Source organism: Dermacentor albipictus, chromosome 3 (genome assembly GCF_038994185.2).
Source record: "Dermacentor albipictus isolate Rhodes 1998 colony chromosome 3, USDA_Dalb.pri_finalv2, whole genome shotgun sequence".
In the NCBI taxonomy this organism is placed as follows: domain Eukaryota; kingdom Metazoa; phylum Arthropoda; class Arachnida; order Ixodida; family Ixodidae; genus Dermacentor; species Dermacentor albipictus.
In genome coordinates this window covers 153,056,068-153,081,528 of record NC_091823.1, presented here as the reverse complement: position 1 = coordinate 153,081,528, position 25,461 = coordinate 153,056,068, and the positions used below count along the sequence as shown (strand labels likewise).

At 47.0% G+C, this 25,461-nt stretch overlaps 1 protein-coding gene across 16 annotated transcripts in view; it reads right to left on the bottom strand.

The window, feature by feature from the left end:
• Positions 1-11,855: 11,855 nt before the first annotated feature.
• Positions 11,856-25,461, bottom strand: part of LOC135920016 (uncharacterized) — a 52,581-nt gene continuing 38,975 nt past the window's right edge. For all 16 annotated transcript variants that reach the window (XR_011512496.1, XR_011512499.1, XR_011512501.1 and 13 more), the window contains one exon: positions 11,856-12,115. Coding sequence is in view for 5 of the 16 variants with exons in the window: in XM_070534792.1 (XP_070390893.1) it covers positions 11,904-12,115 (212 nt within the window). In the remaining 11 variants the exon portion in view is untranslated. The remainder of the gene's footprint in view (positions 12,116-25,461) is intronic.

The window sequence follows — 25,461 nt, the reverse complement described above, 5'->3', positions numbered from 1 at the left end:
TGTCATCATTTTCCTCCAATGGTAGGCGCCCGTGTAAGTGCCGTCACATTCGGCCAATGGGGATGCTCCAAGGCCTCCACTTTCGGAGCGATGACTTGCCACCGGTGTTGCTTCCTGGCCTGCAAGTACCGTCACAATCGGCTCATGGGATTTCTCCAAGGGCTCCAGTCTCCGACGGGTTACTTGCCATGACGTTGCCTCCTGGTTTGAAAGCGCTCAGCTGGCGGAGACGGGTGTTTTTCGAGCCACCTTTCAGAGCTTCACGACAGCTTTGCAAGGAATGCATCGTGTAACCACGCAAACAACAAGGGACAAAGAAGGAAACACACAAGGCAGGCGCGGAACCTCAACTTCAAGTTGAAGTTCGGCGCCTGTCTTGTGTGTTTCCTTCTTTGTCCCTTGTTGTTTGCGCGGTTACATAATGCAGTCCAATATCGACCACAGACTAGCCCGCCTATCCCTGTTAAGTTTGCTAGGAACCAAGAGTACGTGGAACCGTGCCAGGCTCCCGTTGCACTTTCGGCAAGAGGCAAGCAGGGGGACAATAGCTCGTCGTGCGGCGCATGAGGTGGCTGTCACCATCTTGTCTGTCAGGTCCGGGAACGTGTTAGACGCGCTTCTTCGCACCTTATTTGGGTGCGACGGCGATTGGATGCGGTCGGGAAACTCGAGGGATGCCAGGAAAACGGTCCGTATCTAACACCCCCTTAGTGGGTGCGAGCCAAGGCAGAGGTTCATCAACATCATCATTATCATCAAAATGGCTAGATTGATAGATCACTACCCATGCTAATGCACCCGCTGACGTCAATTTACGCTATGAGAAAAAGCAACTTCACGCCGAACGCGCGAGCGCCTAAGCGGCGAAGCGAATTTTCAACGCGGCGATGTAGTGAGCGCGCGGGGCATGTTCAGAACGGACGGCTTACCTGGCTCTCGGCGGCGTATTTAGAATTGCTAGTAAGTACAGCGGGGCGTGGTACTTGCAGAGGCGCGGGACACTTGCGCGTATGCTCGGGTCAGAGCGGATGCGAGAGAGAAAATGTGGGGGATTTCACTCCTTGAATGTATGAGTGCGCTTAGACACTACGGAGGAATTTGTTAGCGCGCGTTGTATGCGTTTTGTCCCTAGGGGTGATAGCATAGCGAAGTGGGCTCGAGTTTGTTTACGCTCGGACGCTGGCTGCGGGTGTGGTGAAACAGGTGATAACATCCCAGATGTTTCTGTGGGAGCAGTAGGGACCATGGAAGAGGCCGATCCGCATATATTGAAAATGTAGAAGGCATAGCGCCTTAGCAACCACGGTTGAGCGCGAGTGGCTGAAGGGCGCTGGCGAGACTCGATGACCCCGTCACCGCAATAAAGAAGCGCCGAGCCCGCATACGCGTTGTAAGCTAACCTAACTTAACGTTAACCTAACCTAACGTTTATCCTACCTGACGAGGCCGCGACTGGAAGACAACAATGCTCACGGCGTAACCGTTGTGAGACACACCGCGGCATGCCGGCTTTTACGCTAACCTAGCATAACGCTACGTTAAGGTAACCCAACCTAAGGTAGCGTTAACGTAACTTAACGTAGCATAACGTGGCCTATACGCAAATACAATTCGCACGGCATAACCGCTGTGACGCTGCGGCACCCTAACGCTTCTGATGGTAACCTAACGTCACACAAGCTAACGCAAAGCTGACCTAAACGTAACCTAACCTAACCTGACGTGGACGAGACGTAAAGCCAGTAATCCTGGTTTTGCGTTTAGCCGTGGTTGCTAAGGTGCTGTGCGTTTATTTAATTAAAAGGAAACCGCTCAAAAATGCTCCTGAAAACTTCAGAAGAGCAGGCCCGGCCTCTACTACGGCCCCTATTGGGGCCGTAGTAGTAAATCATTGTTCTATTTTTTTTTGAAGGCAGGTGAAGTTATAATCCGGCGTGACTGACTCAGAACCAGCACCGCACGCGCGTGAAAGTTTCCCCGTCGTACCTTTAGACAGAGCGATCACAAAATGGGCTGTCAGTGCGTGCTGGTTCACCTGTTTCACCGAGCCGGCAGCCAGCTTCCGAGCGCAAACTCGATTCACCTCCACCATTCCGGCACGTCTAGGGACAAACGCACGCTACACGAACAAAGAAACTTTTCCACCGTAGTGCCTAGGCAGGGTCACGTATTCAAGGGTGCGTTCGGTGAGTTCACCGAACGCACTCGCCGCCGAGTGTTCTCTGCAGCGAGTGTCACTAAGCATTCCCGTGTGACAGCCTGCGAATCACGCTAGCAACGAAGTGCACTCACTAAAAATTATACAAAATTTGCCCGTGTGATAGTAGTTTGAGTCTTGCTTCAGACATCGCAGAGCTTTCGTGCACGGACGTCTCAGGGAGCTATAACAGCTGGAATTTGGCGACGAGCGCACTCGAAAGCTCGATTGCACGAGAGAACGCGCCTGTTGCATTGGCACCAACCGGACAGCAACAACCGATCAACAACAAGCCGCGAAAACAGCGGTTAGAGCGAGAGAAAAATATTCTCTACGGATGACATCAAGGGATTCGCCTGCGGTGTTTATGTAGTAGAAAGTGATCAGCGCGGCAACGAGTGCGAGTAACAGGAGAGCGATGGTCAACCACCAGAGCCAATTAAGAGACCCGCATCTGCAAAGCAATAGGTTAAGTTCTGTAGATTTGAGATAGCATCTCTTGTTGCTCTAAATGAAAGGCAACCAAAATATGATAAAAAACACTAATATATGGCACTGGTAAATACGAAGGGTCAGGTAATATATGGGAAACCATCCACACCCGACTTCTTGGGAAACCGTAAACACGCAGATGCCACAAAAGAATAATAACGGAAAGAGGATACGTAATGGTTTTTCAACACTCCTGAAAAAACCAGACAACTATTTGAAACGAGAAATACACGAAGAACTAACCTTGATTGATATCTAAGAAGGTGTTTAGCCTGCTTTGAGAGGTGGCTATTTGTAACCATATAATATTCTATGTTACCATAGGACCTTACCCGGACGCGGAAGGCCACCTGCACTTTGAGTGCCACTTTCTGAAGAACTAATTGGGAAGCGCGTGTCGGGTCGGCGCATGCCTCTGATGGCAGACGCTGCGACCAGGAGCGCAGTGTCTTAAACGACAGCGTTTGCGTCTTCCACCAGACGCGCCGCATCTCAGCGAATGCACCTTAAAACGCTCTCACGAAGAAACAATCTCCTTACCACCTGTGCCACCACACGCTAGTACCGTACCATCGTGATTTATCTACCACTGTGTTGGATATGAAGTGTCTTCGGGTTTCGCCCACGCAAATTGTTAAGCAATCGCAATTCAGAGATCGTGGTAAGACAACAAGAATGCTAAATGGATTAATAGAGTGTCTGTTATTTTTATTTCAAGGAGTATTAAACCATCAAAACCAGATGGCTTCTCTGTAATACTGGATGTCTGGCACTACTTCATCTAGAAAGGTTGCTAACGTTGTCGGTGTCCTACGCATAGTGTCTTATAGCTATGCTTTAACGCAACGAATCGTCCACATGAGCCGACAATAGCGTCTGTTTATGCAAACTCGTCCGCATTTCGGTACATTAAGCAACAACTTTCACGCAGACAGGACCAAACTGTGAAAGCTATTGACAACAGCATGGATTTTTTTTTTTTCAGTATGATTTGTGGTTGGCTGACGTGAGGAAGCGTGGGTACTGATATTGTTCGCCGTTTCAATAAACTTAGTGTTCAACTTTGTTAGTTCCTTAATAAAATCAGTGTTAGATCTACTATGATGACCGTAAAACTGCAATCAGTAAAGACACAATACCAGTAGTCAAGTGATTCCTATGGAAAATAATCCTCAAAGCATGTAGCAGAGACGCGCAAAACATTGGTTTCGAAATGCGCGCCGAAATGGCAGCTCATCTTTCGGCAGCAGCATGAACTGCCAGATGAACTGCGCCTCTACATACAAAGGGAGAGCTGTAGTTGCATGAACCAGTGGTAACTCTGCATGGGCAATCAAGTGTACGCGTTTAATCAAATGTTCATTTTCTTTTCAGTTTGATTCCTTTTGTGTGTTTGTGTGTGTGTGTTAAGTTACTTGTTTTTTTGTATGCGTGCGTATGTGCGTGTGGGGGCGTAAGGTTCTATACCACGAAGCTAGTACTAGCATTTAGCAAAACCAGCAAACTTACGTTTACCAATTGAATATCTAGGAGTGCAACTTCTGCATAATGGGTGCTTTCAATTGAATTAACAGGCGGCCTTCCCTAAGCTCTAATACTTTTATGTAGTCAGCTGATGCCATTCGAGAAGTAGCATGGCCCAAACGTTATCTACCCTCTAGGCCGCAAATGGGGAAAACAGTTGCAATTGCGGCAGTTAGCCCTCTTTATCAGCGGTTAGTCTGTTACGAGAGCAACTGCGAGTGATGCGTGCGGTGTTCATATTTCATGGGCGAAATGTTTGGCCCTTACTTTCAGAGATACTGATGGAGGCATCAACAGAAACGCTTAGTCTCTGTATGCCTCGCCGTTAGTCCCTCAACTTAGGTGGCATCTTCACTGCTGTTGATTATGATTTGAGCTTTGGCGTATGCTTACTACTTATTATTACCCACTGCTGTCTCAATGGTTGTAACCTTCAGCTGTTAAACACAAAGTCGGGGTTTTGATTTCCTGCCTTGGATGCTGCAGCCCTTTCTATGTAGAGGTCAATGCATATAAATCTACATATACTTGTCCACCGAGTCCACTGGGCCACTTTAAGGAGTCCCGGGTGGTCAAAGTTTTCATGAAGGTCGCCACCGCTGCGTCCATTTTAATAGTACTGAAAACTTAGACTCAAATGTACCTCATATCCAATAATGAGCACAGTTTGAGCGGCCTGAAATCATATAGCAGTGCGCGAAGTAGTATAAATGACCCTTCCGAGAAGTATGGCCTGCACTTTCCTACGGCGCGATCTTGATGTATCCAAATTCACTTCGATCACAGCGCCACCGCAGCTTTGGTGGTGTCGAAGACACGGCACGCGGTATCTGGAGCAAATACGTCAACAAAGGGCAGCAATGCTCCGACCTCACATAGTGCAGTGGCTGATCTTTTAGCAGACGATGGCTAGGTTCTTTGCAGCGGATGACGTCAAACTTAGCTTGTGGATGTGGCCGTGAGCGTCGGAGGGTGACGCACCAGCGCAGGAATCGTTCATTAGAAAATACTCATTGCTGAGCCTTGCTGAGTAATGTATGTATTAGAACAAGCAAGCAAAAAGAAAACGAAGGTCCAGACATCAAGGAATGTCGGCTGACGTAAAATAGAGGCCGGTGGCCGTACTGATTCATCGACATAAAAAAGACAATTCCTTTGAGAAAAAGACCCACTGTTGGAATGGGAAGTAGGCGTATGGGAGTTGGTATGAAACTATGCAACTTCGAAGAAATAGCAGCAGTTCAGAAATTTAATATATAAGCAATCTACGAAGAACCGCCATGGTTGCTCAGTGGCTATAGTGTTAGGTTGCTGAGCACGAGGTCGCGGGATCGACTCCTGGCGAAGGCGGCCGCATTTGGGGTGGCCCGAAAATTTTGTGACCAATTGTGGAGGGCTGATTGAAGAATTGGAAAAGAAAACTCTGGAATAGCAGTGTGCTATGCTGCTCTATGTAATGACGTCTGCCGATGGTAATCCATGTCTCATTGAATTAATAAAGCGGCACAACGGATTGCCACCGTCCATGCGAGTCATGTATGAGGCGGGTATTGCAGTGAGAATTCTGTTTCGCGCTTCCCAAAGAATACCCAGCGCCATTTACTGCCACCTGCACATGGCACCAGAAAGCGTGGCGCACCAAAGCATTCGAATGCTGAAAAACGCGTCATGAAACAACCTCTAGCGCTTCCTTCTGTACAGGCTGCACATTCTAGTGGCGCTGTCGAAAAGTCTGCAAGTGGCCTCCGAGACAAGAAGAGTGGCGGGCTGGTGCATGTGAACGCTGAGAATTATTATCTAGCTTGCCGCGCACGCAGTGCTACATACCTAGTGACTCAAGTTGGCGAGAGGCTAATTGCAGCACCGCACATACCCAGTGAGTTTCTTGCATTGCCTGGAAAAGCATCAGGTTGCGGAAGAGCCCTTAAGACTTGGGTAAGATTTCGCGCAGCATAACACAAATATAAAGGATCTTTTTTGTCATGGTAGACTTCCACATTGCCATTGGCGCATATGTAGTTACCCAAATTTTGTTAAAGAGTTTCATTGATCAACTGCACATGTGTACACATTGTCACATATGCTGTGACTCAAGTTGGTCCATCGGCTAGTGTCAAGCCCGATTCCCTCCGCACAGCCGTCGGATGCGCCTTCCATTCGACTATGTCCCCGCCAGTGACACAGGTAGGACGGAATATGATTAAATACAAACCTATATATATATATATATATATATATATATATATATATATATATATATATATATATATATATATATATATATATATATATATATATATATATATATATATATATATATGTATATATATATATATATATATATATATATATAAATATATATATATATATATATAGAGAGAGAGAGAGAGAGAGGGGAGAGAGAGGGGAGAGAGAGAGATCCTGGAAAGCGCATGAAGTGCAGTGAGAATGCTAACGCGTAATAAAACTGGTGCTCTATTATCATGCCAGGTAAAGTGCCTTATCTATTACCGGGGTCCGTCATTCTTGTTGAAAAAGAAAATAGTTTACTGAAACTGGAATAGAGAAAATTGAACTCCTCTGGTGCCAAATGTATTACGTGCAAGCCGTAATGTTGCATGGTGAAACTTGCATAATATCTTGTAACACTATTATTATAGGTCCACATAACTTTGTGTTATCTTTTGAAGCAGTTGACTGGCACGCATATGTGCAAATGTATGGAGAGAACGCTGCAACATTTCGAAGTAATTTAACAAAAAGTAGTTAATTTTGGCGTGCACAGAAACTTGCCCACCAAGATCACCAATTCCTCCGGGCATGGTGCATGGCCCGTGACAGATGATGTGCGCCCATCACAGGAGTCTTCCTGTGTCTTGTCGTGTGCACCTTGGACTTCGAACATACTGCCAAAATGTGGTTGCTTACTGCGGTGTCCTGCTATCAGTAGCAGCTTTCTTAATACTGCCACGTAATGACATTGGCCACCATTCACGCGCAATAATAAGTGGCCAGCCAGTGAAATCGGTGATATTTAGTTTGAAGCCGCGAAGGAAGCGAGTACTGAAGGCGGAAGGTGCCTGGAGCTGGAGAAGCGAATCACGCGCCAGGCAAATTGAGAAGGAAGGCGCTCAGCGCACTACAATCCCTTAATCTCGAAAAGTATCCCCAACACTTCTCTCCTCCTCCGCTTGGCGAGGCCTCGACGGTGGCGCCGCCCTTGCTGGCCCTGCCGTAGCAGACGACAGCTAACACGCTACCGGAGGAAACCCGCGGAAAAGTTCGTTTAAGCCCTGCGGAGTAGTTTTCTCAATCGAGATCTTGCTTCGTCACTCGGTAACTGGCCTTAAGAATGTCGCGGTGGAATTTCGGAAGAAATAGAGAAAAGGAGGAATATTTCAGGCGGTAAAGAACGCGCACGTTGAGAGTTCGTGTTGCTGAAACACAATGCAAGCACGGGGTGTGCTCAAACACGCGCGTAATTACCAGAGTTTTAGGTTTTAACGGCGTGAATGTATGTGCACGTGGTTTCGTAGGTTCACATAGAGTGCATATGACGCATGCGATACCCATTTACTTATTCGGACACATAATAAAGTTAGCGTTAAGCAGTAAAAATGGTAATCCTTATCTGCGAGCCTGCGGTCCATTGCGGCCTTCCTCGGGCATTATAATCCTGCACACAAAAATTGGAGGACGCTTGAGCTTCGCCATTATGAGTGGAACGCGATAGCGTTATCGCACCCCATAAGCGCCGCCCACTCATTCACTCGGCATGCTCTTGACGAGACGAAGGGGAGAAGCGGGCGAGTAGCGCGCCCCCTCTCGCGTCAGCGCCGTACATTGCAAGGAAAGGGTCTTCTGTGCTTACCGCAAGATGGCTCTGCGTGTGCGCCAAGCGCAGAAGAAATGTAGCGGAAACGTACTTGCTAGTCATTTACCTGCGACTGCTGTATTTTGCATGGTCATTTTTACCGATATACAACGCGGTATAACTTTCCACGGCACGTTTCTAAGGCAACACCACATTCCCTAGAAGCGGTTTGTCTTGCTTTCAACCATCGAACTCATGGCTGAGTGTAACGTCTCCGTCTCACACTCTGGAGACCCTGGTTCAATTCCCACCCAGCCCATCTCGGAAGTTGTTTTTATTTATGAGTTTCCTTCTGGGATTTCTCGCTCATGGCCAACGCCGCTCATGCCGATGACAGCGGCTTTTCAGCGACACGAGCTCCTTAACGCTGTCGCGTTAAAATGTGCGAGCAGCCGCTACTCATGCCTCCATCATTGAGGACGCGTCCGGGAGCAGCCGGGATAAAGGCGAAATGCAAGAGGCCAATGTAGAGATTCCTCATTGGTGTACCATAGTTTGCCTCGCACGGGCGCGTATGTTGCAGCAGGCGCGAACCACCTTTTTCGTTGCGGGTTGCTTTGGTAATCGTGATGAAAATGGCTTTTTTTTTACAGGTACTGCTCCAGGAGGGAACATGTATCGGTTAACACAGGCCTACGCAGAGCACGTGACATTACAGGTGTTCCAGTTGCCGCTTTAGTGCCCTGGAGGCGCCGTCAATAATACGAAACGCTGACACGTTGTTACGACTAATAAATAAGATCTAATAAAGAAATACAATCACGCCGAGGCGCCAACTTCTGGCTTAGTGCTACCGCGCCCACGGAAAAACTACAAAACGAAAACGAGGAATTTACCGGCTCACGTACAACTACGATCAAACTGCCCATTAAACATCCCCAGGCGACCTAAATAAAGATATACGAAGCCATCCACTACAACATCCCTCTAGGCTTTAGTCGCTTCGGGAAGATAAAAACGTTAATCACCACAAACCAAATCAATACATCCGGGCCTGCATTCGAAGCTAAGCGACTGCATCCGTAAGTCACAGTGAGCCTTGCAAAAGCTTCAGAATGTGCGAACTTCTGGTGGAGCTCAAAACGTATGAATAAAGTCGCTTTTATATGACAGGCCAGCTGCAGATGCGTACACTTTCACCGCAAGACGAAACTGCATGAAACAAAAAGAGCACATTCGACAAAAATTCAACTTAAACGCGCTAATAGCACGCACAGCACGAACTTTTCGAAGCGGCAGGCGTGAATTAGACTCAAAAGAAGAGGTTGTAAGGAACCGTGGCACTTCAGCAAGGCGTGCGTTTTTTTTTTTGCCACATTCGTAAAGTCAACCGAGGAACCATGGTACTTCAGCAAGCCTTGCATATATTTTTTTTTTGCCACATTCGTGAAGTCAACCCGGCCGATCCTATGTATCCACACTTTTGTTCTTTGTGCGTTTCGCTCGCCAGTTTGTAAAGAAAGAAGCCTTTTGCTGTGGCTGTGTCGGTTGCGGCAACCGAAGGCGTAGCAGCACGGCCTCAAAATTAAGTTCTAGTCCCTAACAGACTCGATTTGTTCCGCTGCCGCACTCGATCGCTCCGTTTGCACGTGCTTTCGTCGGGTAGGGCCAACAATGGCGGTCGGACCACGCAGGAAAAAAAAATATAAAAGCGCCGCGCCGGCTTCTACGTGACAGATTGGCCAATGGGGGAGCGGAGGAGGCTGGGGCGATAGGAGGCGTGGAGGAGGACACGTCAGGGAGAGCGGGGTGGCGGAGTCATGTATAAATGGTGCTAGTTTTGAAAAATTGTGGGGTTTTAGAGCGCACGTCAAAGCAACGCTATCTAGAGGAAGGTCCAGGTGGGTCGACCTCCTGTAGCATCTGCTAACGGGTGCTCTCTGCGCAATAGGACGTACCGGGTTTGTTTCGTCAAAACATTGGCCCTGCGCGTCGTACGCAGTATGGGCGAGTGAAAGCGTGTGCCGACGATGGCGGCTCAATCTCGCACGCGCAAGCAAGGAAAGCGGGGAAAATACGCGCCATGTTCCCATCGGGGGGGGGGGAGGAGGGGGAGGCGAGTGCATTCTACTCCGGTGGTTGCTGCGTTTCGCGCGGCCGCGTGAACCCTAGATTGAAAGTGATCTCCGACACGGATTGTCTAGGGGCACCACGGGCCGACAGGTTCTCGTGCGCTCTAGCACCCATACGCTTTCGCATCACCCATTTTCACGAAACGAAACATCATTTGAACTTTACTGCAGACCGTTTCGGTTTTCCGATGCACATAATGCAAGACCAAGGTCCTCCTTATTATTGCTTTTCTGGAAGAGATTAACAACTTCTGGTACTACCAAACAATATTGAACTCGCGTAGTTTCACCGGCACTAGCTCTTTCGGGGCTTTCTTCATCCTTGACAAAGTACCACACGCTGGACAGGGAAAGTTGTCTTCTGGAGAGCGTGAAAATATGTTGTTTGAAGCTAGAAAATAAAACTTGTGCCGAACAATTATATATTTCTATGACTGTGCATTAGGCGTTGAGGCACTTTACCACCCCTGTACCTGCCCCGTGAAGCTTCTATTATACCCCTTGAAGAACACGCGTCAAACCTTTACTGGTTCGACGCGTGGAAGATCGGCAATCACAACTTTGAGTATTTCTTACTATTCATCAAATTTACATCTTTAATACAGAAGTCTGCCCTGTTATTTCTTTGAAGGGATAGCACATTTTCTCAGCAGCTAACGGCAGTAGTGGGTCGAAAGACAGACGTATGACCTGAAGCTTGATATCTTGTCAGAAGCAGCAAATATTTCATTTTGCGAAAGTTTTCTTTATTAAAACTGCACACGTGCGGTGCAAACCAAATTACGTGGTTTTCACGAAGAGATTAGCTCTGTAGACTATTGTCCAAAATCAGTGCTGAAACAAATAGCTACGTTCGTATCACAAGAATTGATGTACAAGATATTCATGTGTGACTTCGTGCGTTCAAGATAATATATCCTGCACGGGCTGCATGCGCCCTAACTGAACACATATTCATCTTTTGTGGCACCCTGGCCTCATCTGCAGAAATTCATGACATTGCTCATTGATAATTTTCGTGATTTTTTTTGTGGCTTTGCTGAGTTACAAATTGGTGGCAATATTTTTCTTTGCCAAGGGACGAATAGCTGAGCCAACCTAGAGCTGCCAACCTTTCTCGTTACATTACGTCAAATAAAAAAAAATTAAAAAAATACAATTTTTTTCCGTTTGCAGTTGTTGCCATCTTTTTCAGGATGATAAGGGATATAGCTACCCGTGATGAATGATGGTCGTCACTTCTGCACGAATCGCGTCAGTATGACACTAAGAAGAGAACTTGGCAAGGGGCGACATACCTTGTGGCGGACTGGAGGCCTTGATGCGTAAAGGAAGACCAGAATAGGACGACGTCGCGTAACCTTATCTGTGATTTGCCGTTGGGCCTCCATTGGGCACTGTAGAACTAACTTTGGTCGGCGTTGAAGCAGTTCCATTGAAGAAGACGCCCACAATGTCTACCAGAACACAACAACATCGCATAACCTCATCTGAGATTTCCACTCTGTTGGGCACAGCAGAGTGAACCTTTGGTCGGAATTCGCACAGTTACGTTAAAGAGACGTCCACACTCGTGAATATGTAAGACGAAATAATAATGTAAGTTGATAACTGCATGTTGCGTAATATATGAGTCGCCTGAAGAGAAGAAGCTATGAATATCACAGCGGTACCATTAGGAATAAGGTGTGGATGATTCTATGAGTTGTTTAATGTATTCCCTCGAAATTCAGAAGCGGAGCTTCTAGGTGGGCTGAGCTTTAGTGTCTCTGGTGGTTGTGTTAGTCACTGTTGTGGTCGCTGTCGCGGTCGCTGTCGACCAGAAGGTGGTTGTGCTTCTGAGAGCAGACGAGAAAATCATTGCGGACGAGGAGAGCGTTGTTACTTCCACCCACATCCTCGACATCGGTTGCCTTGAAGATGCGCGTGCCCCTGGTATCTGGAAATTCTTGAGCGCTGCAAGCCGTACAAAATTCTTCAGTAAGTTTATGAGAAGGGCTTTCTAATGCTGAATACGTTACGAAATGATGCGCTTCGAAGCTAAGACAAGTGCCTGCTGGAGACTACTTTCCTTATAGCATGCGCTCAAACAATTCAAGTGAGAAATGGGAGGTAAAGTGGTGTGCCAATTACATTGGGGGAAAATTGTAGCAGATGTAAATGGCGTGCGCGTTTAACGAAGAAATCAATTTGAAAGGCATTTGAAAGGCATGATAAGCAAACTGACTATTTTAAGGCACTGTCCTCCTTCATAAGCGCTTTCCTGCGCACTTCTATTTCCACTAAATAAAGCGCAAGCAGCAATGAGCTGTATTCGCTTCCAGCCTAATACTGTTAAGTTTAGCGCCGTCTCACACACTTTTCCTGATCTTTTTCTATATATCAACCATAATGTCTGCTTTGCATAGAGCTAAAAGTAGATTTTAAGCATACACTACTACTTTTAGCAGGACCTATTGTTTGCTAAGTGAACATGCACACGGTACTCATAAGAGCACACAGTGCTCAGGAACTGGTCAGCTGTACCTTTTAAGACGCACGCTACAGGAACAAGATGCTCGCTCCTATTGAACTTGTTGGCTCTCACCTGGTGTAAGTGCTTTGTGGAAATGTGGCCAGCGCTGGAGCTTCCGCACAATTACAGATGACCCATTATCCTAACAACATGCGGAGATGGCTTTCAATACTTTGCCGTGAGAGCGCCCCTATCAGCGTTGTGCTCATAAGCGTACTCGTGCCGGAGCTGAAATTCCGCTTATGTGTGCCTGTGGGCGCAGGACAACATGCTTCTTTATTTATTACCCAAATTCTTACTCTAATTACTACTGCCAACAAGACCACCAGCATTACTTCGTGTAAGAAATAGCTCTAATACATTGATATCGCTGTCATTCCTTCCCTTTTGTGCAAAGTTACTTCTTTAAATATTACGCAACGCGGTATTATGCGACAATCATATATTATCAATTAAAATTCGCTACGCGCACGTAGTCGCTAGGGATATTTTTCACAACTGTTATAAACAACAAAATAAAAGAAAACAACATACATGATATTCAGTTCTCGCTGCGCAACCGACACTACGTTGCGCTAAAAGTACATGCGTAAAATGAGACAGAAACATCGCAAAATTGTCCTTACCTGAACTTTATCTATACTTTCTGTGATGACATAACGTCAAGCGCATGCCGTGCCACTTCGTCATCATCATCATCATCCTGGTTACGCCCGCTGCAGGGCAAAGACCTCTCCCATACTTCTCCAACAACCCCGGTCACGTACTAATTGTGGCCATGCCGTCCCTGCAAACTTCTTAATCTCATCCGCCCACCTAACTTTCTGCTGCCCCCTGCTACGCATCCCTTCCCTTGCGATCCAGTCCATAACCCTTAATGACCATCGGTTATCTTCCCTCCTCATTACATGTCCTGCCCATGCCCATTTCTTTTTCTTGATTTCAACTAAGATGTCATTACCTCGCGTTTGTTCCCTCATCGAATCTGCTCTTTTCTTATCCCTTAACGTTACACCTATCATTCTTCTTTCCATAGCTCGTTGCGTCGTCCTCAATTTGAGTAGAACCATTTTCGTAAGCCTCCACGTTTCTGCCCCGTAGGTGAGTACTGGTAAGACACAGCTATTATGTATTTTTCTCTAGAGGGATAATGGCAACCTGCTGTTCATGATCTGAGAATGCCTGCCAAACGCACCCCAACCCACTCTTATTCTTCTGATTATTTCCGTCTCATGATCCGGATCCGCCGTCACTACCTGCCCTAAGTAGATGTATTCCCTTACGACTTCCAGTGCCTCACTGCCTATTGTATATTGCTGCTCTCTTCCGAGACTGTTAAGCATTACTTTAGTTTTCTGCAGATTAATTTTTAGACCCACTCTTCTGCTTTGCCTCTCCAGGTCAGTGAGCATGCATTGCAATTGGTCCCCTGAGTTACTAAGCAAGGCAATATCATCAGCGAATCGCAAGTTACTAAGGTATTCTCCATTAACTTTTATCCACAATTCTTCCCAATCCAGGTCTCCGAATACCTCCTTTAAACACGCTGTGAATAGCATTGGAGAGATTGTATCTCCCTGCCTGACGCCTTTCTTTATTGGGATTTTGTTGCTCGCTTTATGGAGGACTACAGTGGCTGTGGAGCCGCTATAGATATCTTTCAGTATTTTTACATACTGCTCGCCTACACCCAGATTCCATAATGCCTCCATGACTGCTGAGGTTTCGACAGAAACAGACGCTTTGTCGTAATCAATGAAAGCTATATACAAGGGTTGGTTATATTCCGCACATTTCTCTATCACCTGATTGATAGCGTGAATATGATCTATTGTTGAGTAGCCTTTACGGAATCCTGCCTGGTACTTTGCTTGACAGAAGTCTAGGGTGTTCCTGATTCTATTTGCGATTACCTTAGTAAATAGTTTGTAGGCAACGGACAGTAAGCTGATCAGTCTATAATTTTTCATGTCTTTGGCGTCCCCTTTCTTATGGATTAGGATTATGTTAGCGTTCTTCCAAGATTCCGGTACGCTCGAGGTCATGAGGCATTGCGTATACAGGGTGGCGAGTTTCGCTAGAACAATCTGTCCACCATCCTTCAACAAATCTACTGTTACCTGATCCTCCCCAGCTGCTTTCCCCCTTTGCATATCTCCCAAGGCTTTCTTTACTTCTTCCGGCGTTACCTTTGGTATTTCGAATTCCTCTAGACTATTTCCCTTCCAATATCGTCGTGGGTGCCACTGGTACTGTATAAATCTCTATAGAACTCCTCAGCCACTTGAACTATCTCATCCATATTAGTAATGATATTGCCGGCTTCGTCTCTTAACGCATACATCTGATTCTTGCCAATTCCTAGTTTCTTCTTCACTGTTTTAGCCTTCCTCCGTTCCTGAGAGCATGTTCAATTCTATCCATATTATACTCCCTTATGTCAGCTGTCTTACGCTTGTTGATTAACTTCGAAAGTTCTGCCAGTTCTATTCTAGCTGTAGGGTTAGAAGCTTTCACACAATGACGTTTCTTGATCAGATCTTTCGTCTCCTGCGATAGTTTGCTGCCTTACGGACTTACCACCGACTTCCATTGCACACTCCTTAATGATGCCCACAATATTGTCGTTCATTGGCTCAACACTAAGGTCATTTTGCTTATTTAAAGCCGAATTCCTGTTCTGTAGCTTGATCCGGAATTCATCTATTTTTCCTCTTACTGCTAACTCAATAATCGGCTTCTTATGTGCCAGTTCCTTCCGTTCCCTCCTCAGGTCTAGGCTAATTCGAGCGCCAGCATCATCATCACGTCATCATTCGTCATCAAAAATAATAAACTCTGATTCCTTGTTCTGCACCGGCCACTGGCGTTTTCTGGAGTATGGCTCCCAGGTCGCCGCACGCTACTAAACATGCGACGAGGATGGGACCATGGCGACTTGCCAGTTGCTTCATCGTTTGCTGCTTAAGACAACTACTGTGGGACCGGCGCTGCGATTGCGAAGGTGGGAAAAATTTATAACTTAGGCGAAGGGGGCGATAGCTTCGAGTCCTACTTGGAAAGATTTGAGCTTTACGTCTCGGCTAATGAGAAAGCTTAAGGCAGGACACTGGCTGTATCCTTGATGGTAGAGGGTCCTCGAGTGTATGAGGTATTGAAGAACCTGCTGATACCACATTCCCCTTCAAGCAAAACGTATAACGAGGTAACGCCTCTGCTGAAAAGTCACTACAGTGCCAGAAAGGCCGTGATAGCGGAAAGGTGCCGATTTAACCGAAGAATGGAACTGGAGCAAGAGACTATAGCCGAATTTTTGGTTCAGCTAAAGCACCTGGCTAGAAGTTGAGAGTTTGGCGAATTTCTAGACAAAGCACTTAGAGACCTGCTAGTTACCGGACTACGATGCGCCGTTACGCAACGTGAGCTGTTTAAAGCTGATAAGCTGACATTCGAAGAGACGTGCAAAATCGCGTTAAACCGTGGACTAGCATCCGCATAGACTCGGCAAATGGCATTAGGAGAGCAATAAGGCAGTTCACAAAGGCGTTCCAGAATAGAAGTTGATGTTCTAAGGCAAGGTAGTCAAACTAGGGACCGCTATCGAGTCAAGGTTGAGTGCCTAGAGTGCTTCCGTTGCGGTAAACGTTACACGGCAGAAAGTTGCCGGTGCCGCAAGTACAAGTGTCCTAATTGCGGTCAGCATGGTCAGTTGAAAAGAATGTGCACAGAGCGCCCAGGCAGAACAAAGGCACTGAATGCAATCGATAGCTCGGAAGACGATTCGGACGAAGAGCAAGAAATATACAGTATGACAAATAATAATTCTGCGTACTCTGTCACTGTTCGGATGGAAGGACAAACCCTAAAGATGCAGATAGACACCGGGGCTTCCATCACCGTCATGCCTAAGTCTGGTTTTCAGCACAAATTTCCACAACTAACTATCAAGAAAGCGACTGTTCCTTTAAGGACATATAGGGGTGAGCTGGTGCCAGTCGGAGGATCAGTGAACGTGCGAGTCGAGCATGGTGATCAAACTGATATTTTACCTGTGCTGATAGTAGATGACGGGGGAAGAAGGCTGCCATGTCTGCTTGGTCGAAACGGGTTGACAAAGCTTAAGTAAAACTGGCAAGAACTTCAAGCTTTAGAGCAAGACGATGCCGTGGATGAACTAGAGAAGAGATTTGAGGCAGTGTTTTCACCGCAGATAGGGTTCATAACGGGCTACAAAGCACAAGTTCATTTGAAGCCAAATAGCACGCAAGTATTTTGCAAGGCCCATCATGTGCCTTTTGCACTGAAGCAAGCTGTGTCTGAAGAACTTGATACCTTAGAACGGACTGGGGATATTGAACAGTCACCAGAAGCGATTGGGCAACCCCGTTGGTGGTAGTACCCAAAGATGGGGGAGCGAAAGTGCGGCTCTGTGGCAACAAGTTCACGGTGAACCCTGCGTTTCTGACTGAGCATTAGCCTCTTCCGTTGCCATAAGATTTGTTCGCAACGTCAGTAGGTTCAAGGGTATTCTGTGTGCTTGACCTTGATACCGCTTACCAGCATGTAGAACGTAACGAATCTTCGAAGGCTATTTCAACAGTGAGCACACACCAAGGTCCTTACCAATACCAGCGCCTCCCTTATGGCATCGCAAGTGATCCTGCCCTATCCCTGTCGCTCATGGACAGGAACCTCAAAGGCGTCCCTCAAGTGGGGTGTTACATTGATGATGTCATAATTGAGGGTACGAGTGCTGATGACTGTCGGCAAAAGCTGGACGAGGTGTTAACACGATTACAGGATCACAATGTGACGCTGCGCATGGAACTCTTTTGCAACGAAGTTCGCTACCTGGGCCACATAATTTCAGCAGACGGAATCAAGCCATTGGAATCGAAAGTAAGGGCGATAAATGATGCACCCGAGCCCAGGAATGGCACAGAACTGAAGCCTTTTCTTGGAATGGTAACATTCTACGCAAAGTTCCTATGGGACTTGGCAACCGTAGCTGCGCCGCAGTACCAGCTGTTGAAGACGGGCAAGCGTTGGAATTGGACAAGTGAATGCGCTCTCGCGTTTCGCGAAACAAACTTGCTCACGACTAGTCCGGTACTTGCTTACTATCATCCAAAGCAACCCTTGGCGCTAAGCTCTGATGCGCCACGGTCTGGGCTCGACGCGGTTCTTTTCCATATACTCCCAAATGGAATAGAAAAACCCATTGCTTTTACGTCCAGGACCCTATCGCGAGCTGAGCGTAGCTATGCCCAGATCGAGCGAGAAGCGTTGGCGATAATATTTGTCCTCAAATTTCATCGCTATCTGTATGGGCGGACATTCACGTTGTTCACGGACCATCAACCGCTGATAGGCATCTTAGGGCCACGGAAGCAGGTTCCATCTTTGGCAGCCACTCGCATGCAAAGATGGGCTTTAATCTTGGCTTCTCATTGCTACCACTTGACATATAGAAAGGAAGCTCAAATGCAAGTTGCAGATGCACTGTCCAGACTGCCTGTGTTTAGTGGAATTGGCATAGAGGAGACAGAAATTCTCGCTGTTTTTGAAACTTCGCCACTGTCGGCTATGGATGTTGCTAAAGCGACCAAGTATGACGGCACCCTAAGCCAGGTTTACGATATACACTGGAAGGATGGCCAGCACAAGTAAAGACGCTGAACCGGTACCGTACTATAGCAGACGCGCGGAGCTATCGTTAGAAGAGGGATGCGTCCCGTGGGGAAGTCGTGATATTGTGACAACACCGCTGCAAGACGCCGTGCTGGGACTGTTGCACGCAGAACACCCCGGGGCAGATGCTCGCTCGTAGCCTGCTATGGTGGCCAGGGCTATATGCAAACATAGGAGAGTTAAAAAGGTGCAGCATCTGCCAAGCGATGCAAAACAGTGCTCCTCGTTCACCGCTCGAGCCATGGCCATTTCCCGCCCGATGCTGGCAGCGAGTGCTTGGCATTTTTGTGAATTTGAAAAAAATGATATTCCTTTTGTGCGTGTTGACTCGTTTTCAAAATGGATTGAGGTGTTCCCTATGAGCTCAACTACAGCCGCGAAGACTGTCGAGCGTTTGCGGAGTCTATTTGCTTCTTACGGATTCCGCGAATAAATAATTTCTGATAATGGTCCACAGTTTCCATCACAGTAGTTCCAGCACAACATCGATGCCTGTGGCAGTCGGCGCACGCACAGCCCGGATACCATCCGGAATTCATTGGAGCTGCCGAGAGGACGGTGCAAACCGTTCGGAGGAGCCTCCGCAAACAGGTGTTGCACGACGACAAGGGAGGAAACAGCAGACCGCTGCGGGAGAGGCTGGACAACTTCTTGCTGGTACATCGGACACCACCTAGCACAGTAACAGGCAAGTGTCCAGCCGAACTGTTTCTGAAACGAATGCCGCGCCCGAGACTGTCCTTGCTAAGGCCCTCATTTGGAGATGACATGCAGAGCAAGCAAGAAGTGGTAAAACAGCAGCATGACCAACGAAGATCGATTTTCCATTCATTCAGGACACGGGACTGCGTATACGTGAAGTCTTTCAGGCAAGAGAAGGTGTCATGGACAGAAGGGTGTGTTTGCTGCCAGTTAGCGCTGTGACCTGTCTGGTAAAAACGCAGAACACAGTCCTGCACCTTCATGTTGGCCATTTACTCTCGCGCAGTTTCAAGCATGCAAGGTCAAACATTGGTGCGGAGGCCCCAAGAAGACACGGGACCGAGACCGCACGCTACTACACTTTCTAACCACTTCTCTGTGGTATAAAGTTTGTAAACAGGGATAAAGTGCCTCAGACAGGCTGGCCAACGTTTCGATACGAGGACCTATCTTCGTCAAAGGCGGCCTCATCATCCTCGGCGTGTTAGTTTTAAAGGGTTAGTGCAGTGACGTCACGTGCGGGTGTAGCGCTGGCGGCTGGTTTTAAAGAGATAGATTACAAGAGGGAACAGGCGCTGTCGTCCGACGTCTGTGAGCCTCATTCTCAAGACGAGGGGACAAGATCGTGAGAGTGGGCACGCGGGGAGAAAAGAAAAGAAATAGAAGCAGAAAAAAAGGGAAAAAAGGAAAAAAGAGGGGGGGGGAGCCAGGGCGGCACCAAGACACAAAAAGGGGGGGGAGTGAATGAAAATAAAGAGAAAAATAAAATCTTTAAGAAATACGGGGGCTTGGGAGCGTGTTGGGGATGCGAAAGGTTGGGAGGTATTCAGGGGGAGTCGTTGGCGGCATGTTATCCACTTCTCTGTAATCCAGAGCATATACTTTGTACATCTGCTGACTAGGAGTTTCTCAGGGATCTTCAGTTATCGCTCTATTACGAAAGCCTATTTCTTCATATGTCTCCTAATTAAACACTAAGATCACACTGCCTTATTATCAGGCGTCCTTGAAAGCGTTTCTCATCCCTCAGTAACCACTGAGTTATTCTAAGACATTTTACTTGCTGCAGTCACGACATGACTGGCTCAACTACATCATGTTAACGATGGCAATAATATGGGAAACCCACGCTGCCTTTGCTCAGGCTATTACTGCCGTCATACTTAACAATGCACCTCATTTTCTGTTATGTTCGTTTCGCCATCATTCGAATCTCAAGATTTGTGAATCTACAGATATAAACTTTATGGGTTATTACTGGTTGGATTCACTGGATCTATACATTTATTTTCATGGTTAACACTATGATGCCGTCTATGGCTAAATAGAACCAGAAATATTGTCAAGATATTTGCATTATTCTTCTCTAAATGTTCGTCACGGAAGAATTTTTTGTTCTCGCTTTGCCTGCGTGTATGCGTATTCCACCACAGTTTCGGCAGGCATGCTGAGCATGTACTCATCCTAAGTCACTGAACATGGTTTTTGTCTTTAGCATAAAAACGGTGCAGCGGTGGCGTAGAGGTAGAACACCCGCCTCGCGTGCAAAAGGTCCGTGGCTCGAATCCCAGTGCCGGAAATTTTCCACCGGATTAAAAAAAATCCGCGTGTTGATAAAATTGCACAAACAGGCCTGGAGTGTGGCCTGATCCCGGTGACCAGAACCGGTAACGCACTCCCTCACCAGAGCAGGATTGGCCACCCTGGTGCAGTACTTGGCCACAACCTCCTATATGAAAACAACAATCAAAACCCGGCCCTCAGTCCCCAGCAGCTGCGAAGCAACTGACCGTGGCAGCGGTCAGACCTGCGACGCAGCAGAGGGTGCTAAGAATCATTGGCTCCGGACAGACCGCCATTGCAATATGAACCTGGCAACGTTTAACGCTAGAACGCTATCTAGTGAGGCGAGTCTAGCAGTGCTGTGGAGGAATTAGAGGGCAGTAAATGGGATATAATAGGGCTCAGTGAAGTTAGGAGGACAAAAGAAGCATATACAGTGTTAAAAAGCGGGCACGTCCTGTGCTACCGGGGCTTAGCGGAGAGAAGATAACTAGGAGTCGGATTCCTGATTAATAAGAATATAGCTGGTAACATACAGGAATTATATAGCACTAACGAGAGGGTGGCAGGTCTTGTTGTGGGGAACCTAATAAGAGGTACAAAATGAAGATTGTACAGGTCTACGCCCCTACATCCAGTCATGATGACCAGGAAGTCGAAAGCTTCTATGAAGACGTGGAATCGGCGATGGGTAGAGTGAAAACTAAATACACTATACTAATGGGCGACTTTAATGCCAAGGTAGGCAAGAAGCAGGCTGGAGAGAAGGCAGTGGGGGAATATGGCATAGGCGCTAGAAATAGCAGGGGAGAGTTATTAATAGAGCATGCGGAACAGAATAATATGAGGATAATGAATACCTTCCTTCGCAAGCGGGATAGCCGAAAGTGGACGTGGAGGAGCCCGAACGGCGAGACTAGAAATGAAATAGACTTCATACTCTGCGCTAACCCTGGCATCATACTAGATGTGGACGTGCTCGGCAAGGTGCACTGCAGTGACCACAGGATGGTAAGAACTCGAATTATCCTAGACCTGAGGAGGGAACGGAAGAAACTGGTACATATGAAGCCGATTTATGAGTTAGCGGTAAGAGGTAAAATGGAAGAATTCCAGATCAAGCTACAGAACAGGTATTCGGCTTTAACTCAGGAAGAAGACCTTAGTGTTGAAGCAATGAACGACAATCTTGTGGGCATCATTTAGGAGTGTGCAATGGGAGTCGGTGGTAACTCCGTTAGGCAGGATTCCAGCAAACTATCGCAGAAAACGAAATATCTGATCAAGAAACGCCAATGTATGAAGGCTTCTAACCCTACAGCTAGAATAGAACTGGCAGAACTTTCGAAGTTAATGAACAAGCGTAAGACAGCTGACATAAGGAAGTATAATATGGATAGAATTGAACATGCTCTCAGGAACGGAGGAAACCAAAAAACAGTGAAGAAGAAACTAGAAATAGGCAAGATTGAGATGTATGCGTTAAGAGACAAAGCCGGAAATATCATTACTAATATGGACGAGATAGTTCAAGTGGCTGAGGAGTTCTATAGAGATATATGCAGTACCAGTGGCACCCACGACGATAATGGAAGAGAAAATAGTCTAGAGCAATTCGAAATCCCAAAGGTAACGCTGGAAGAAATAAAGAAAGCCTTGGGAGGTATGCAAAGGGGGAAGGCAGCTGGGGAAGATTGGGTAACAGCAGATTTGTTGAAGGATGGTGGACAGATTGTTCTAGAGAAACAGGCCACCCTGCACACGCAATGCCTCATGACCTTGAGCGTATCGGAATATCGGAAGAACGCTAACATAATCATAATCCATAAGAAAGGCGACGCCTAAGACTTGAAAAATTATAGACCGATCAGGTTACTGTCAGTTGCCTACAAACTACTTACTAAGGTAATCGCAATAAGAATCAGGAACACCTTATATTTCTGTCAAGCAAAGGACCAGGCAGGATTCCGTAAAGGCTACTCAACAATAGATCATATTCACACTATCAATCAGGCGATAGGGAAATGTGCGGAATATAAACAACCCTTATATATCGCTTTCATTGATTACGAGAAAGCGTTTGATTCTGTCGAAACCTCAGGAGTCATGGAGGCATTACGAAATCAGGGTGTAGACGAGCCGTATGTAAGCATACTGAAAGATATCCATAGCGGCTCCACAGCCACCGTAGTCCTCCATAAAGCAAGCAACAAAATCCCAATAAAGAAAGGCGTCAGGCAGGGAGATACGATCTCTCCAATGCTATTCACAGCGTGTTTACAGGAGGTATTCAGAGACCTGGTTTGGGAAGTAGCGGGGATAAATGTTAATGGAGAATACCTTAGTAACTTGCGATTCGCTGATGATATTGCCTTGCTTAGTAACTCAGGGGACCAATTGCAATGCATGGTCACTGACCTGGAGAGGCAAAGCAGAAGAGTGGGTCTAAACATTAATCTGCAGAAAACTGAAGTAATGTTTAACAGTCTCGGAAGAGAGCAGCAATTTACAATAGGCAGTGAGGCACTGGAAGTCGTAAGAGAATACATCTACTTAGGGCAGGTAGTGAGGGCGGATCCGGATCATGAGACGGAAATAATTAGAAGAATAAGAATGGGCTGGGGTGCGTTTGGCAGGCATTCTCAGATCATGAACAGCAGGTCGCCATTATCCCTCAAGAGAAAAGTATATAATAGCTGTGTCTTACCAGTACTCACCTACGGGGCAGAAATCTGGAGGCTTACGAAAAGGGTTCTACTCAAATTGCGGACGACGCAACGAGCTATGGAAAGAAGAATGATAGGTGTAACGTTAAGGGATAAGAAAAGAGCAGATTGGGTGAGGGAACAAACGCGAGGTAATGACATCTTAGTTGAAATCAAGAAACAGAAATGGGCATGAGCAGGACATGTAATGAGGAGGGACGATAACCGATGGTCATTAAGGGTTACGGACTGGATCCCAAGGGAAGGGAAGCGTAGCAGGGGGCGGCAGAAAGTTAGTTGGGCGGATAAGATTAAGAAGTTTGCAGGGACGGCATGGCCTCAATTAGTACATGACCGGGGTTGTTGGAGAAGTTTGGGAGAGGCCTTTGCCCTGCAGTGGGCGTAACCAGGCTGATGGTGACAAAAATCATCAGTTGCATTGTAAATTCATGAACCAACTGGTATGAATCGACTACAGCGTTGTTCAACAGGGCAGTGTCAGCAGCAATCCGTAGGTTGGCTAGATATTCCTCAATGACCCTTCCAGCGAACCCCCCCTCATTCCACCGAATGCATCTCTTCATTTTATTGTGAGGAAGGATTTGCTATTTCACTCCATATTCGAAGACGGTCCTGATTATATATGCTGTAGTGCGGTAGCTAGAGTGCGCTGTAAATAATGAATAATAATACAGAATTTTTGTTTATTTGTGCAGTAACTATCGGCAATGGTTGTTTGGTAAACGAATAGCCTAGCTCTTCTAGAAAGCTATGCGCTCTACTAATGGTAGGATGCGTTTATGACGTATACTTGCTGGACCAACCCCAGCTTCCAAAAAGAGAGTGGGTGGCTGGAGATGAGGAGGGTTTTTCTTCGCGAGTGCTTCACTACAGCCTCTAATACCCGTCTCGAAACAAACAAATGTGGTGCCAGTTTGAGCAAGTGCACCTTGGCACGCTGAGAGTCAATAGGGAGTTTTAGTGTTGGGGACGCAAGCGGCTTGCGTACGCAAGAACTAGGGGCGACGTTACCGCGCATGCGCAGACCGCTACGTCTACTTGCGTCCTTGGGTTGTTGGAGCGGCCGAAAACATCGCTGCCCCTAAGAGGTCACGTTACCCACGTGACTCTTGCGGTGTAGGAGAACTTACGAGCAGCTAGCGGGTAGATAATGTAATAAATCTTTCGCCAAGTGTCGACAGACGTCGTTTTTATATATATTAGAGAGGTTTAGCATGTCCGGTATGCGGATAAACGCAGTTGGGGCGTTAGGGCGGAGCTATAAAGGGTGCATCTTGCAGGGTGCATCCACCTGGCGGCGTAGAGCTAAAACTGACAAAATCAGCTAATATTGCTGTAACCAAGTCCATTCTACTTCGCTGCTGGTGTAAGTTATCGGCACTGGCTTAACTGTGTTGCTGCCAAAAATTTATACCCGCAGCAAAGTAAAATACACTTGGTTACTGCAATATGAGCTGTTTTTGTCTGTTTGAGCTTTGCGCCACCAGGTGGCAGCACTATGCAGGCCGCTCTAGTTCATGGCTCCGCCCCAACTCCCCAGCCTACGTTTACCCGATTCCCGGACGCTGTAAACCTCTCTATTAACTGCTTCTAATAAAAAGAGTTTAATGTACTTTACTTCATATGCTTCATATCATATTTTATAACATGATAACGCAGCAACGATCAGACGTTGGTGGTGCTTCGAGCGCATGCGACCTCATTGCGGTTTGCGTTTGGGGCCGCTAACCTATAACACGTTTCTGCTTGCGTACGCAAACGCAAACGCACCCAGGCGCTTGGGGCCCCAACGCCTTGCGTCCCCAATACTAAAACTCTCTAATGTCGCGGTGCGCTGCTACGCAACAAAAAAAGGAAAACGCGCAAGCATTTGGACGCCGCGAACAAGCACAGCGAGCACGGCGGCGTTGAAGCGCAAACTCAAGGACTAGAACACGGTGACGAATGCTACATTGACTTCGACGGTGTGACGCCGGGTGTAGCGCACAGAAAGCGCACGTGCTACATACAGAAGAGACGCCGCGGACCTGCACAGTGAAAGAGAAAGTGTGTTATTGTGTGTGTGTGTGTGTGTGTGTGTGTGTGTGTGTGTGTGTGTGTGTGCG